This window comes from Dermacentor albipictus, chromosome 2 (genome assembly GCF_038994185.2).
Source record: "Dermacentor albipictus isolate Rhodes 1998 colony chromosome 2, USDA_Dalb.pri_finalv2, whole genome shotgun sequence".
NCBI classification, from domain to species: Eukaryota; Metazoa; Arthropoda; class Arachnida; order Ixodida; family Ixodidae; genus Dermacentor; species Dermacentor albipictus.
Genome location: NC_091822.1, coordinates 105154087 through 105171483, shown reverse-complemented (window position 1 = coordinate 105171483; position 17397 = coordinate 105154087). Strand labels below are relative to the sequence as shown.

Sequence of the window (17397 nt, the reverse complement as noted above, 5' to 3'; positions counted from 1 at the left end):
GACAGTAAAACCTATGAGGAGCGCGTCACGTGATCCCTCATACTACGGCATCGAGGCGCTTCCGATAGAGGGCGACTCCGTAACTCCTCGCCGCCAATACTTTGTCACAGGGACTGTATAAAACGGCCCTGTGTAGAAGATCGTATCGTTTGGCATCTTGGCCTCGCTGAATGCAGATACGTACTCGGGCAAGCTGTCTGGCTTCTTTGGCGTCCTGAGTAAATTCGGCAACGTCGGTAGGTATGTCACAGTATGTATGTGGTGAAACTCCTGCGGCAGCGTGGCATCCAGCGTCGTCATGGCTTCGCAACCGTGGACCAAGCTGAACGGTCTCATTCCAGTAGTTTCTTGTCGAGCGGTGTTGTAGGCGAAGGTTACGTAGAGCAAAATCTGATCCCAGTTCTTATGTTCCACGTCAACATACACGCATAGCATGCCTGCGAGGCTCTTATTAAGACACTCGGTCAGTCCGCTCGTCTGGGGATGATATGCGGTTGTTTTTCGGTGGCTTGTGCCAATGAATCTGAGAATCGAGTCAAGGAATTCGGCAGTAAAGGTAATTGCCCTGTCTGTGATGACTACTTTTGGGGCGCCGTGCCTAAGGACGACGTTTTTGATGAAAAAGTGAGCTGCCTCGGCCTCTGTGCCCCGCGGTGTAGCTTTCGTCTCCGCATAGTGCGCCAGGTAATCAGTGGCAACAATCATCCATCTATTGCCAGCTGTAGAAGTTGGAAATGGGCCCAAGAAATCCATTCCAACTTGGGCCAATGGCTGGCCTGGTACCTCGACCGAATGTAAGAGACCTGCTGACTTTTCGGGGGGTGCTTTGCGTCTTTGGCAGCCGGCACATGTTTGCACGGGATGCTTTACACTGCAGCAGCAGGTAGCGTCGGCCAGCAGTATACTTGCGTTGGAGTCGGGACAATGTTCTCGTGTAGCCAAGATGGCCTGCGGTGGTTTCATCGTGGCATGTTTTTAGTATATCTTTTCGAAGTGATGCCGGTATTACAAGCAGGTACGTGCTGCCACTGGCAGAAAAGTTCTTATAGAGAATATTATATTGCGGAGAAAAAACCTGGCTTAGAGTCCCCTGGCATAGAGTCGCGGACGTCTTTACTTCGGCCTTCTCAGAAATTAATGAGTGGGAGCAGCCCTGGGTCGTGGCGCTGCTCCTGTGAAATGGTGACGGCGTCGACGACGCCCAAAATGCAGCGTCCTCGTCCACGTCATCAGTAGCTGCGGGCTCCACGGGTGTGCGGTCTGCCAGCTCTTACCGCATAATCGAGGAGTCTGCGCCAGTGTCAACAAGTGCGGTGACGTAATGTCCATCCACCAGAATGCTGAGATCGGGACCGACGACGTCGTCGGCTTGAGTATTCGTCGTCGTCATATCGTCTTCGTCGGCGTTAGTATTTGGCGTCGTCGTATCGTCCTCGTGCGGAGCATGTAGGGTATTTTTGGCGTCTCGACACAGGGCATGCAACCTTCCCCCCGGAGGTCGCTGCCGTTAGCTTCCCGGCGCGGAGTATAGGGAGAGACCACCCCTGCCGACGTCAGTGGCGAAACTCTGGCGGTTTGGGGAAGGGTAACGCACAGGTGACGGGGACTGCCAGCGACGACGTGGTGAAGCTGCTTGTTGGTGGGCGGGGGGGGGGGGGGGGGGTGACAGCTGATCACTGTTCGGAGCGCGACGGTCGCCGAAGTGCAGAGAAGCGGCAGGCGAAAAGGAGCTGGCTCCAGCATCTAGATGGGGGCAGTAACGGGCAATGTGAACTGGTTCACCGCAATGCAAGCTGAGTGGAAGACGGTCGGCCGCGCGCCACAAGTCGGTACGGCGAACTGGAGGTCGTCTCACAGACTGGCGTTGCCACCACGGCACGGGAACGGGCCTTGGCTGAAATAACACTACCGGCGGTGAAGGGGGAGGACGTCGGACTATGTCGGCGAAGGTCAGCGGACGTGTTTCTGGACATGGGCCTGGTGAGGAGAAGGCTTGCCGCAACTCCTGGCGCAGGACTTCGGCAACAGAAACGACCGGCGACTCCGCAGGAATGCCGAGGGCTCGCAGCTCTTCACGCAGGATGTCTCGAATCATGTCTCGTAACGAAGTATGGTCAACAATCTGAGCTGCGAGTTTGTTGATGTGTTGTTGGGATGGCGGTCGAGGTGGCGGCAGCGTTGCTGAAGTGTCCGCTCGATGTCGCTTCAGTCGCTTCCTTGATGAATTCGTCGACCGTTGTTGGCGGGTTTCATACAAGATCGACAAACAGCAGTTCCTTATAATTCCCCGCGTAAGATGACGCACTTTCTTTGTATCGTTCATATCGGGGTCAGCTCGGCGAAACATACGGGCCATACCTTCCGCATACACGGCGATGGTTTCGTTGGGTTTCTGTACCCGAGCCTCAATAAATTGTTGCGCGTAATCTCGCCGGTCCGTGCTCGAGAACGCATCGGAGCGCTGACGACGAAAATTTCCCCACGTATGGAAGCTCGCTTCCCTGTTCGCGTACTATGTACGAACGCTGTCCTCTAGCGCGAAATAAGCATGGTTGAGTTTTTAAGGCGACAACCTTTCTAGGCTGATGGCGAAGTTTGCGTCAGCAGACCTGACCGCCGGAAATTCCGCTGAAGCGTCATCACGCCACATGAAGACAGATTAGACACAGATTAAAGAATGAAAAATGATTGATAATGAGAGTTAGTGAATGATAACGTTATAATAGAGATTGGTATAGGTTAATAATGACTAGTATAATGACTAATAATGACTATATTAATGGCATGTAATGACTACTAATGACTCTGAAATAACCGATATGTCGAACGACGGCTTGTAATGACCACAATTGATTAGAAATGACTGGAAAGGCTTACTATAGTGAGCAGCAATGACAAATGACTGAAATGACTTGTAATGACTAGTAATGACTACAAAATGACTAATATGTCTGACGACAAATTGTAAGGACTATAATTCATTAGAAATGCCTAAAATGACTTGTAATGACTAATAATGACTATGATATGACAATATGTATAACAACGGCTTGTAATGACCACAATTGATTACAAATGACTAACAATGTTTAGTAATGTGCAGTAATGGCTAAAAGAAAGAAGAGAAAGAGAAGAGGCAAAGAGAAAGAGGCGAAAGATAAAAGGAGGAAAAGTAGGCTTTCGCCGTTCACCTCTTACGAGAGATCTTATGAGACTCTGTAATTTTTGTTGTTCGTTCCAGCGATTTAGATGAGTTCGGACTGGTGAAGCCAGTCCTAGACATCTTCAAAAGCATCGACGTGGAATATTTCGGGGGTGCGAGGGTGTTCAAGAGTCACCTGGGAAAGGCTAGGCGCCGTCGGCGAAGGAGGGAGCAGGCGCCGACTGAATCGGTGGAATGAAGTCGTGCACTGGGTGTACGGCTCCGAATACGAGTTGCCCGCATGGGGTTGCAGGCTCCAGCACCTCCACCAGTGTCGCAACGTCGAAAACAGGGGTCGTACAGTGCTATTCGGGAGACACAGCGGCAGGTCGCCTTTTTGATGATGATGATGAAGCCTCATAGAATGGCACAAACCCACTATGGGGGATAGGCCACGAATCGGGTGGTAATACGATTGAAAAAATAAAATAACAACAAATAAATAACACACACAAAACAGGAAAATAAATGTATAAAACAAGATGAAAAATAAACTGTGAATACATGAAATAAAGTAGTGATCAATACTATAATCAGCCTTGCATTGATAGTAATACTAAAAAAGAAAATTCTTAGTGAAATACATAAAATAAAGGATGTACTGAAACATGAGCAAGTTAAATTTTGAATAATAATACTAGTAGGATTTAAACTGTGAATTTGTGCTTTTACTTTTTCAATTTCCTAATTGAAGTAGAAGTAAATCGATTGTGGAAACTACGAAATATGAACAAGGAATTATTTTTGTGACACATAGGAAATTATAGATGGCTAGGTGAACGTTTCTGTGACTGTATCCCAATACTGTTGCTCCAAGGGAGAGCATAACATTACTGCTTAAAAGCAATCCTAAATTTTGAAGCGGAATTTCTGGACATCCACTTCTTCTTCACTGGGCCTTGACAAAAGCGCTCACGCATACTCGCATTCTCCTCTTCTTTTCCGAGGACAGGCGCGGCAATATACACAAATATATATACGGGAATTTTCGCTCACGGGTACGCCGGAGCAGGACGCCGACGCAGACACTGTATATTGTGCGACACGCGGCCCTTAAAGGGAAGCTGAAGAGTCTGTCGAATTCAATAAGACGCTCATATACGGATGCGGGAAACTCATAAACGATGCAGGTAAAATTTTGGGGGGGATTTTTCACTTAGGAGCGACGTAATCGACGGTTAAAATTGCGCTGTAGCTCCGCCCCCACGCGCTGCTGCTGTCGCTGATGGTGCGAGCGGAGACCGGAAACCGGGGCGTAGTGACGTCAGCACTGGTGTTCCGCTCCTTCGCAGTCTCCGCGACCGTGCGTGGCCGTGTTTATTGCTGCGTGCGTGCCGTCCTAATCTGCTTCGCTCGACCCTACATTCCTTTGTTTGTGTGTATGTAGAGTGGTAGTTGACGTGCGCAGCATCAATTGAACCTGTAGGCCGATCATGCCGGCGTTCTGCGCAGCCTACGGTTGCACGAACACCAGCGGCCGCGACGATGTTCCGATATTCCATTAGTTCTCGCAAGACAAGAAGCTTTCAGCTAAGTGGGAGGCTGCTGTGAAGCGAAAGAACTTCAAGCGCTCAAGAACAACAGTGCTGTGCTCTAACCACTTCCGTGACGACGATTACTACCAGAGTTTATCAATAATGCGTGCTTTGGGTTCTCATTCGTGCTAGGACGCTGAACGGAAGGTGTATGCTTATCTCCTACCCTTGACGCATTTTTCATCGCCAAGCGCCGCAAATTTTCTATTCGCACGTGTGTTGTGAAACAGCCTGCATGCAGCTACCATAACGCAGTTCAAGTGTAAAGTTTGCATGTGTTGGAAAGCCGGCTCACGCCAGCACGCTGCGCGCCCCCTTCTCTCGCACACAGAAGCCGATCAGCTCACGTAGCCGACGGAATTCGCCGGTTACGAGTAGCTTGCGGATGGCGCGCTGATGAAGGTTCTGTACTACACGTGCTACAACAGCCGGTAAACTTTTCCCGCGTTTAAACCGTCTGTATAGATTGCCGACAGCTTTGGGGCAGCGCATAAATGCCGAAGATCGCATCACTGCTTACGTTCTACGAGGAGTCATGCAGGAACATAACACTATAGTTGTTTGCCAGGAAACGTACTCACTGGATTGCTGAGTGCAGCTTAGCAAAAAACATACTCGTCAAAGAACATTTCCAACAAAAGGAGATGCTAACACTTCGCCTTCGTTCGCGTGGAAAGCACTGCTTGCACCAGCATTTTTTGCTTCTTGGAGAGGCCGGCCTTATCGCAATCGGCTCGTACATGTAGGGAGTAAAGTATAAACCCCATACAAGTGATCATGCACGCGACAGCGACAGCAACAAGCGAGGCGATGGCTGTCGCGTTCACTCGTCGCCTACAAGCCGAACTCCACGCGAGCGACGGCTTTGAGCAACGACTTCCCGGTATGAGGGCAGCGAAACTAGCGTGACCCGTGCTTTATCAGCTTAAGTTGATGTATTTTACTGTAAAAAGGAGCATAAGATATTTCTGAAGGTCTTGCACTATTTTGATTGTTATTCTTGCACGTGTAAAATTCAATAGTTTGCTCGTTCCGTGCGACAAACAGTAGTATTTGAGTTATGTACATGCAATTCCGGCTTCTCACTATTGGCTAGTCGCTCACAGCACTTCCGGGCGACGAGCGACGAGTTCTAGATTTCTAGAAACGAGCGACCGAGCGACAACACCGAGCGATCTGTTCAAGCGACGCCTGTTTTGTCGCTCGAAGCCGTCGCCCGTCGCCGTCGCGCCCAAAATTACTCTCGTGGGGTTTGGACTTAACGCCGAATTCCTCCGAGAAACACGCAAGCTCTCGAAATTTTCCATGACCGTCTCAGCAAAACAGCACCAAGCTATCTTTATGTGTAGCGGCAGCAGTCGGTCCGGACGAGCACCATTGTTGACGTGACGAGGCGCCCGACCAATCACAGGGGGTAACTGCTGCACTTTTCGTCGAAATAAAATCCGTTTGCGCTTTCTTTCGCTCAATATCGATGCGATATTCGAATTCACGGTGTTGAAAACCATGACGTACTGCTCTTAACTCATATTTTCTGGAATAGCTTTCACCTTCCTTTTAATGCTATCGCGTTAAAATTGAATGCGCTCATCGGGATTTTGCCGAGCATTAGAACATGTTCCGTAGCCCTTAGCCCTATGCCGGTCACTGCGGCCCTTCATTTCCCCCTAAGCTTTGGAAATATCAATCAATCAATCAATCAATCAATCAATCAATCAATCAATCAATCAATCAATCAATCAATCAATCAATCAATCAATCAATCAATCAATCAATCAATCAATCAATCACGTAGAAATTGTAATTTTCGTCCTTATACTCGCTTTCAGCGCGATGACGTTACAGGTGTACCAACATACGTTGTCAAAAACGAATCGGGTGTGTCCGGTCGCTCTGAACCCGACCGTGCGGCAGCTCGAGTTCGAGGACGGTGGGCCCACACGTATTCACTTGAGCAGCCCGTGGGACTTGAGCAGCGGCTGCAGCTTGTTGTTGCGGTTCATGTCCTCGACGTCGGAGGCTCCTCCGAGGCACTGCTTCTTGACGAACACCCTGGGCACCGTGCTGGCGCCGGTCATGTCGCCGAGCACCTTCTGGATGTCGCTGCCGTCCGAGCGGCTGTCGAGCTCCACGGACAGGTAGGCGACGCCCAGCCCGTCGAATATGTTCTTGGCCTTCTTGCAGAATGGGCAGTAGCTCTTGGAGAATATCACCACCGAATTCTTGTCCAGGGTCTCCGAGACGAAGTTGGACGCTGCTTTCGCCATGACGGTGGCCTTAAATTAGCCGAGCAGTGGCCCGTCAAGAAAGCTTCTGTTTGCGCACGAATTCAGAGAGATGATGATGATGACGATGATGATGATGATGATGAAGCCTCAGTTAATGGCACGAACCCACTGAGGGGGATAGGCCATGAATCGGGTGGTAATATGATTCAATAAATAAAATAAAATAAATTGGTTAATAAATAAATAACACGAAAGAAGAAAGGAAAACAAATAATCCAAGATGCAAAATAAACTATGAATACATGAGATAAAGTATTGATCAATACTATAGTAAGCCTTGCGTTGATAGGAATGTTAGAAAAAAAAAAGGGTCACGCTTGCCGCCCGGTGCTCGCACTCGCCGTCTTCGTCTTCGATGCAGCGGACTAGTTTGGCTTGGTTTCTCTTCAATCCTTTCATGCCCGAAATTTCACTGAACAAGATAGGGGAATGAAAACACTGGCAATGCTTTAGATCGTACAGGATATAACAAATCCGGTCTCAGAGAAACGTCAGTGGCGCTTTAACGGTGAACGCGTGAGATATGCGTTGGTGTCACGCCGCACCTCCTTGAGGTTCCGGATCCATGATTTAAGCCGCGCTCCCCAAATTGTAAAGTGTTGTTCAGGAGCTCGCTCGACACATGTCCTGACTCTTCGAGGCTCGAAGTGCAATTGACGGTGGTCTAGAGCAGGCCACCTCAGTCGCGATATATATATATATATATATTGTTACGCTCTTAGGTGCATAGTGGATTCACGAATGTGACGCTCTTAGGTGCATAGTGGGTTCACGCCTCAACAAACAGTATGCGGGGGCACCGAAGAGTGGTGAACGAAGAAGACGACGTGTGGCTGGCTGGCTGAATCTCGACAGGCGCTCAGCTGACCAAGGCCATCGCTTCGAACTCTACCCGGCTTCAATGTAACGCCTTTTGTGGGCGCAACAGAGTGGTGGAGGTGCTGGGTACGACAGGACGTACCACGGAGTCGCAACATCCAGAACTTCGCCGGAGCCGTCGTCTTGCCGGTCTCTTGCCAACGACCTTCCCTATGGCTCAGGACGAAGGTGGACAAATGCCAGCTCTAGTTTCACCTTCTCAAAGGTCAGCGCCAGTTGGACCTTTCCTGCACTACATGGAACCACGCTCGTTCGCGGGAAAAGTGGGCGAAGACGTCGACGAGTGGCTGATGCACTACGCAAGGGTGAGCCGCTACAACCGTTGGGATTCTGTCACTCAGCTTGAATATGTCGCGCTCTTTCTGAGTGAGACAGCGCTGATGTGGTATGAAAACCACGAAGACTTTCTAACAACGTGGGAGCACTTTGTCGAGTTTGCCCACGCCAAACAGAAACGCGCCGAGAGAACACTTGCTCAAAGAGCTCAAGCTCCTGGAGAAACATGCACGATATACATAGAGGAAATCCTCAAGCTGTGCAAAATCGTAAATCCGCAGATGTCCGAGGAAGACCGAGTCGGACATCTCCTCAAAGGAATTGCAGAAGATGTATACAATTTCCTCATAAGTCGGGAACAGGTTGATTCCGTCTCAGATGTCGTGCGTCATTGCCGTACGTTTGAGACGTTGAAAACACGTCGCATTGTGCCAAAGTTTGGACGCCTGGCGAATGTGACAACCATTGCCAGCGTCGATGAGAGCCCGTCTGCCGATCTTTCGTCTACTATACGGCAGATCGTGCGTGAAGAACTGCTGCGGCACCAGGAACTTGCGCGCGACGTCATACGACAACCTGACGCTTATTACCCGCAACACATGGCGCCTGCCGCACCCTGCGCTTCCTGGCAACCGGCGGTATGTGTCACAGACGTCAACCGCCGAGGTGCTCCATGGCCACGTGAGGACACATTTACGCCCGAACACCGACCTGCAGAACACCCTCGCCCCAGCAGGTTTGCACGCAGACCGACCGTTCCTCCTGTGCAGCAGGCTCAGCCGCTTCGCTCTGCTACACGACCCCCCACGGCTGAGCGCTTCGAAGGGCAGTTCATCGATCGTCGTTTACCTGTGTGCTATAGCTGTGGCGACTTGGGTCACATTGCCAGGTACTGCAATCGCCGCCAACCACCGAGGTTCGAACGATCGACGATGTCTAGGCGGTACCGCGCTCCTCTGGGCGAAACATACTCGCCCTCACAGACATACTTAGGAAGCTTGCCTCACCAGCACCCGGAGCCGCTGCGGAACCGTTCTCCAGCATCCGATCGCAGCTTGACACCACCACCCACTCCTCGTGTAAGCCGATCGCCCTCTTCGCAGCGTCGATACCCGTCGCCACCTCCGGAAAACTAGCCAGCGCGGCCGTTGGAGGTGAGGTCGCTGGACAATCTTCGCTGTCGACAGAGATACCTCCAACCATTTGTATGTTTAACAACAAGGTGTTTGTATTAATTGACGGGGTTTCATCCATGGCATTAGTGGACACGGGAGCAACCGTTTCAGTGATGAGTCTGGCGTTTAAAAGCCTCCTAGGACGAAAGGTGATGTTTCGCTGAGACCGTGCCGATACGTTTCGCGGAGTGAGTGGGGAGTTGTTGTATCCCGTGGGCGTGTGTAATGTAGACGTAACCTTGGGTGGTCAAATATTTAACGCGGAGTTCGCTGTTCTACCTCATTCTACGCATGACGTAATCCTGGGCCTTGATTTTTTGAAACTGTGTGGTGCCACCGTCGACTGCAAAACGGGTGAAATCAGTGTAGGTACGAGCTTTTCTGCTGCGTTTATGGAAGGACCACCGTATCGTGAAAGTGTGCTTTGTGTATCCCGGGATACCGTTGTGCCTCCGTTATCCACAACGTGTGTTTCAGTCGCCTGTTTCCCCTCCACCAACGGAACGTTTGACGCTACCGTGGAGCCCGTTCACCTGAGTTGCATCAAGAGGAATGTACTGATACCGTATTGCACGCTGTCAGTCGTTCAGGGACGCACCAACTTATGGGCCGTAAACTGTTCCAGTGAACCTGCAATACTACCACAGGGTCTGAAACTTGCCGCCTACCATGAAGATCACGTGCTATCGCTCGCCATTCTTACAGAGGCCCTTGATTCTGCGGATGAGCGCCATTTCGCTAATGTCGGCCCTGCGGCGCACTCCTCATTTCTGACTACGGTAAACAAGTCGCTCAGCACTAAGCAGCGTCACGAAGTGGCGAATATTGTGCTAAAACATGCCCGACTGTTTGACTTCTCCCAGCAAGAGGGACCACCATTGTTTCCTCCTTCTCGTATACACCATCGCATAGATACGGGATCTGCCCAACCGCTGCGACAGAAACCATACAGAGTCTCACCATCGGAACGCAAGGTGATCAATGACCAATTGATCACATTGAATGCTAAACAAGAATGTAATCCAAGAATCCTGTAGTCCGTGGGCAGCGCCAGTGATCCTGGTCAGAAAGAAAGATGGTTCATGGCGATTTTGTGTTGACTACCGCCGCCTCAACACCATCACTAAAAAGGACGTATATCCTCTTCCGCGTATTGATGATGCTATCGACTGCCTCTCATCAGCGTCTTACTTTTCGTCTGTTGACTTGAGGTCGGGGTACTGGCAGATTCCTATGCACGAGGCAGACAAGGAGAAAACGGCACTTGTAACACCAGATGGACTTTTTGAATTTAATGTGATGCCGTCCGGGCTCTGTAATGCGCCTGCAACTTTCGAGCGCTTCATGGACAACATCCTGCGTGGTTTGAAGTGGGAAGTATGCATGTGCTATCTAGATGATGTAGTGATTTTCGGGCGCACGTTCAGTGAGCACAACGCACGTCTCGATCTTGTGCTAGACTGCTTGGACAAAGCGGGTTTGGTCCTCAACTCGAAGAAGTGCCATTTTGGAGAGCGCCAAACACTCGTTCTGGGACACCTAGTGGATAAGGACGGTATACTACCTGATCCAGCGAAGACTGCTACGGTGGAAGCCTTCAAGCAACCTCGCCATGTAAAAGAGCTACGCAGTTTCCTAGGGCTTTGCTCGTACTTCCGCCGGTTTATTCGTGGATTTGCCAACATCGCGTATCCGCTGACATGCCTCCTCCAGAAGGGCGTTCCCTTTGAATGGACTCCTGAATGTGAAGCTAGTTTTCGTGACCTGAAGTCTCGTCTGACGTTTCACCCCATTCTCCGACACTTCGACCATGCGGCTCCCACAGAAGTTCATACGGACGCTAGCGGTATTGGCATCGGCGCTGTCCTTATTCAACGCGTCGACACCAAAGAACACGTCGTTGCCTATGCGAGCCGTTCTTTAAGTAAGTCCGAGCGTAACTACACCGTTACAGAGCAAGAATGTATTGCAGTTATTTTCGCAGTACAGCGCTTCCGGTCGTACCTGTACGGGCGCCCCTTCACTGTGGTGACAGACCATCATTCTCTCTGCTGGCTGGTTAATCTCCGTGATCCATCGGGCCGGCTTGCGCGTTGGACACTCCGTTTACAGGAATATAACTTTACCGTTTCTTATAAAAGCGGCCGCCGACACGCCGACGCTGACTGCCTCTCGCGCATGCCGCTTCCAACGACGGACTGCGACGCGGACAACTTCGACTGCTATACCGCATCACTGGAGCCGGGATTTCCTGATATAAATACATTCAAGGTCGAGCAACAAAAAGACAGAACTTTAGAACCACTGCTCATTACTGCAAGGCAATCAGCACCATCCACTCGTTTCTGTGTTTGTGATGGGGTTCTTTACAAAAATAACTATTCTACTACAGGCCCACGATATCTTCTGGTGGTCCCGGAGAGTCTCCGTGTATCCGTCTTGCGCGCTATGCATGACGATCCAACATCTGGACATTTGGGCTCTGCGCAGTGGCGTAGCTAGGTCGTCTGGCACCCGGGGCCCATAGGTCTTCTGTCACCCCCCTCTCCGGGTGTAGCCGGCGGAAAGAGGGGTGCCTTCAGACGTATATGACAACCCCCCCCCTCACTGGCCCCTTGCATCCGGGGCCCACGGCCCCCCGGCCCCCCCTGTTGCTACGCCACTGGCTCTGCGCGAACGCTCTACCGCCTTCAAGAAAGGTTCTACTGGCCTAAAATGCGCCAGACGACCGCCCAGTATGTGGCCAGCTGCAGCGAGTGTCAACGTTATAAGCGTCCGACGAGTCCTCCTCCTGGTCAACTCCATCCAGTGCCACCCCCCAGTACTCCCTTTGAGCAAGTTGGCATCGACCTCCTCGGTCCTTTTCCGCGTTCACCCGATGGGAATCGCTGGATTATCGTGTGTGCCGATCACTTGACACGCTACTGTGAGACAGCTGCAATACCATCGGCTACTGCAACCGAAGTGTGTATTTTTCTGCTGCGTTTTGTCATTCTCCGACTTGGACCTCCCAGAGTCATCATCAGCGATCGTGGGCGGCAGTTCACTGCAGACGTGGTCGAAGAGATGCTTCGTCTATGTGCTTCAAGGTTTCGACATTCCACTCCGTATCATCCCCAAACAAATGGCCTTACGGAACGCACGAACAGAACTCTTACTAACATGCTGTCCATGTATGTCGAGTCAGATCGTAAGAACTGGGACAGCGTGCTACCGTTCATTACGTACGCATTTAATGCCTCAAAGCATGAAGTTACGGGCTACAGTCCCTTCTTTCTTCTTTACGCTCGTCCGCCTCGTTATACACTAGACACTATCTTCCCGTTTTCCAGCCACGATAATTTTTGTATATCAGGGACAGTCTGTCTTGCTGCAGAAGCCCGTCGACTTGCTTCTTTACGCACTCTTGTTTCACAAGACCGCTCGAAGGCACGCTGCGACCGCCGACGACGACACGTGTTATATGACCCTGGTGAATTAGTGTTGCTCTGGAAACCAACCAGGAAGCGTGGACTATGTGAAAAACTGCTGGCCCACTATGTTGGACCCTATGTTATTACGGAGCGCATCAGCGAATTAACCTACCGCATAGCACGTCTCACATCAAATGGCCGACGGTCAGCAAAGACTGCACTTTCGCATGTCGCCCGTTTAAAGCCCTTTATTTCTCGACAGCCTGTATGACTTGCCCGGTGGGTTTCGTCTGCGCGGAGGGAAATGTTACGCTCTTAGGTGCATAGTGGGTTCACGAATGTGACGCTCTTAGGTGCATAGTGGGTTCACGCCTCAACAAACAGTATGCGGGGGCACCGAAGAGTGGTGAACGAAGAAGACGACGTGTGGCTGGCTGGCTGAATCTCGACAGGCGCTCAGCTGATCAAGGCCATCGCTTCGAACTCTACCCGGGCTTCAAAGTAACGCCTTTTGTGGGCGCAACAATATATATATATATATATATATATATATATATATATATATATATATATATATATATATATATATATATATATATATATATATATATATATATATATATATATATATATATATATATATATATTATTGCGCCCACAAAAGGCGTTACTTTGAAGCCCGGGTAGAGTTCGAAGCGATGGCCTTGATCAGCTGAGCGCCTGTCGAGATTCAGCCAGCCAGCCACACGTCGTCTTCTTCGTTCACCACTCTTCGGTGCCCCCGCATACTGTTTGTTGAGGCGTGAACCCACTATGCACCTAAGAGCGTCACATTCGTGAACCCACTATGCACCTAAGAGCGTAACATTTCCCTCCGCGCAGACGAAACCCGCCGGGCAAGTCATACAGGCTGTCGAGAAATAAAGGGCTTTAAACGGGCGACATGCGAAAGTGCAGTCTTTGCTGACCGTCGGCCATTTGATGTGAGACGTGCTATGCGGTAGGTTAATTCGCTGATGCGCTCCGTAATAACATAGGGTCCAACATAGTGGGCCAGCAGTTTTTCACATAAAAGCATATATATATATATATATATATATATATAATCTGCTTTTATACTAAAGAACGTGTTTCCACGTGTCGTTATCTGTTTTGATGCTACACCCAACGGAGCCATCCTGCTTTTTTCGCCATATCTATCTATCTATCTATCTATCTATCTATCTATCTATCTATCTATCTATCTATCTATCTATCTATCTATCTATCTATCTATCTATCTATCTATCTATCTATCTATCTATCTATCTATCTATCTATCTATCTATCTATCTATCTATCTATTTCAAATTCCTTTTCTTACGTCCTTGCTTGTCCCTATCCGCCACTCCCGTACTGTTTCCGCCTTCAGAGGTTGCCCCGGCCGACCCCACGTGACACTGTAACGTCCTAATTTAGTGTAATTGTAGTAATGGCAATAATGGTAATTGTGGAAGCTCGCCGCCGCTGGTCGCATTGCCGTTTCTTTTCCCTTTGCAGCTCCTCGTACTCACGCTGCTCCTCGGTATTCCTAAGTATGCGTCGCCTCCCATAGCGGTGCTGCAACCATAATGAAACCAGTTACTAGGCTGATTATATTATATACGAAAGACTAATGACGTCACTTGTCAGGCCGCAAGCTGCCGTCGCCGCGGCGGCTTGCGCGGCAGTAATCTTTACAGGGAAACGTATGCAGGGAGCCCTACACTCTAAGAAAAAAAGGAGTGACCCTTGCTCCATTAAGAGAGAAACTGTGATGTCCCCTATGTTCGCCTTTAAATGGAGCAAGTTTCCTCCCTCAGGCATGGGAGCAACGGTTCCTCCCGCTCCAAAACTAACATGGTAAGTGAAGCAATGGATGCGACTAGGCCTACGAACTGTGATAGTTCGCAGCTGGAAAACAACGTACGCGTCATAAGCATAAGGTACGGTACTGATATTTGCAAGAAAAAAAAAACACTCTCGCTATAAGCTTTCTTTGGCGCATACAAGGAACCAGGTGCAAGTACGACTCGATCTTGTAGCGATGCCTTCCGCTCGACTGCTCCGCTTATCACCCACCATTGACGACCGGCTGAACATGTTAATAACGCGGACGGAACGTCGCTCTAACCACTGTCAAAACGCGAAAAGGAATGGCATCACTAGAACATCGCGGGTTTGAACTTGCGTAGACATAGGGGTACCCATACATCAATCTGTCACACACACACACAAACTTATGTAAATAACGTGCTTAGCGCCACCTAAAGACGCTTCAAATCACTAAACCCCATATATGTTACTACGCGGCCCGATAGATGACGCTATAAGCTAGCGAAAAAAAAAGCGGACGTTCCATTTTGCGTTTTCCGTTCGGCAAAATGACGACAGAGCAGCGCATAAATGCTATGCACAACGCATAGACTGCTCGCGTCACGACAGAGCAACAACAACACATACACAAACACTGCTCCAGCTGCCTGCATCTATATCCCTTGGTACCGTGTTATATAGCCATGATGTTTCGACCATTGTAGTGCCAGTGCGTGACTCTCTGTTATAGGTAATTCAGCAATAAATTTCGATAGAATACTTGTTTGGATTTGGTCACGTGATAGGCACGGTAAATCCACACAGAGCTGTTAATAGAAAACCGCACTATAATGAATGTTTTTGACTAGCGACTTCCAATTATCAACACGATGGCGAAGGCGACCTAAGCCTTTCATTTCGAAGCCGTAGCGGATGGCGCTTCAAGAGGCCCTGACGTTTACAAAATACATTCTGTTGAGATCGCTTCAACGTTTTCTCGCCTAATATCATACAGAAATGGCAAACAATTTGCTATCCGCGGCGTCCGTGCGCCGTTGCAAAGCGGGCACGTGCGATCCGGCGGCCGGACTTGCAGGGACGCTGAAGCCACCGCTTTCGTGCAAGCCTTAGAAATCACGTTTTGCCTTGCTGTCCACAGACTACAAGTATTCGGCTACGTCGAGGCCGTCGTTCGCTGCTACACGCTGAGCAGCTGCGTGCGATTGGTAAGGATATTGGAGGAGAGCGGACGTAAATACAAGCATTGCATCCAAGGAGGCTATGACACAAGTTAGTCGCCGTGATGTCAGGATACTGTTACATACGAGAACCACAGATTACTCACCGCGGTTGGTGTGAGGCCCCGCTCACCATCGACGATATGAGGCTAACTGCCGGTGTCTGTTGTGTTACACCCATCTCCAACGATTGTTGCGATACAGTTTACTATAGCTACAACTATACAATAACCATAGAGCAAATACAGTGGCTCAAGCGTAACCGTCGCGACAGGTGACCGGGAAGGATAGCCCCGACTTCGGAGTATGTGGTCTCTATCCGAGCGCCTCCGCTGCAAAGCTGTGACTGCGCCGTGCTAGCCGTGCTTTCTGCAAGAGAGAGTGTGGTTTCGTTTCGTACCGACGTTGGAGCTCGACAGTGCCCTGCAGCTTTTTAGAATCCCGGCATTCGAAACAGTGCACTACGCTGCCGTACCCATGTGTGTCCCATTTGTTTATTTATTAACTAATTTCATGTCCCCTTAGGGCCATTGGCATTGGAGAGGGGAGTGGTTACAGGCATAGAAAAAAAAAAATAGGAAATGTGATACAAGGAATAGGAGTATTGCAATAAAAAGTTAACAGGTGTGTCTACTCATACAATATTAGCTAAGGCGTTCTTGAAAAGCTGGTAATCTTTGATGGTCGCTGTCAGGGCGGGAAGGTGACTCCACTCTGCTGTTGTACGAGGCATAAATGACTGAAAGAAAGCGTTAGTTCTACAAAATGGGAGACCGACCTTGTAGGCATGATCTAATCGCGATGATAGCTGACGTGGGGAGGAGATTAACTCGCAACGCAAGAGATACGAAACGCTTTGCGACGTGCGGCTAGGGATGGTAGATTAAGGCTTGATTTCATTGAAGATATGCTAGCGGTCCTGTTATAGTTGGGAAGAATGAAGCGAACCGAGTTATTTTGGGCCATTTCTAGTGAATGTATTAGGTTTTCATGATGAGGGTCCCAGATGGATGCGGCGTACTCTAGTTTCGGACGTATTAACGTTTTGTACAACAGCTGTTTGAGGGATGAGGGCGCTTTAGAAAAGTTGCGGCGGATGTAACCAAGCATACGATTAGCATTGTTAATTATGTATGTGATGTGTACAGACCAAGTGAGAGTGGAAGTGATGTGTACACCAAGGTACTTGTATGAGCCTACCGATTCTAAGAGGACATGATCTAAGGAATAAGTGGGGATACTGTTGCAAGTTCTGGATACGCGAAGATATTTACATTTTGTGATGTTAAGTTCTACTAGCCATGTTTTACACCACAATGAAACAGCGTTCAGGTCGGACTGAAGAGCGGTTACATCGTCATTGCTTATTTCTCTGAAGATTAAGCAGTCATCCGCAAATAAATGGATATGAGAGGAAACAGAAGAAGGCAAATCGTTGATGCAGATTAGAAAAAGAAAAGGCCCGAGGACGGAGCCTTGTGGGAAGCCGGAATGGACAGGGTTTGAGTGAGAGTCAAGATTATTAGCTGACACGTATTGCGAACGGTTTTTAAGGAAA

General features: G+C 49.5%; 2 protein-coding genes across 2 annotated transcripts in view; both read right to left on the bottom strand.

Annotated features, from left to right (window-relative positions):
• The window catches only part of LOC135919497 (putative RNA-binding protein EEED8.10), a 75632-nt gene extending 72088 nt beyond the window's left edge, over nucleotides 1-3544 (bottom strand). Inside the window, exon 1 of the mRNA XM_065453363.1 lies at nucleotides 3339-3544. The gene's annotated coding sequence lies outside the window, so the exon portion shown is untranslated. The remainder of the gene's footprint in view (nucleotides 1-3338) is intronic.
• Nucleotides 3545-6512: 2968 nt separating this feature from the next.
• LOC135919505 (uncharacterized) lies at nucleotides 6513-7074 on the bottom strand. Its single transcript, XM_065453378.1, has one exon. The coding sequence runs from the start codon at nucleotides 7002-7004 to the stop codon at nucleotides 6684-6686; it is 321 nt and encodes a 106-aa protein (XP_065309450.1). The 5' UTR covers nucleotides 7005-7074; the 3' UTR covers nucleotides 6513-6683.
• Nucleotides 7075-17397: the final 10323 nt, after the last annotated feature.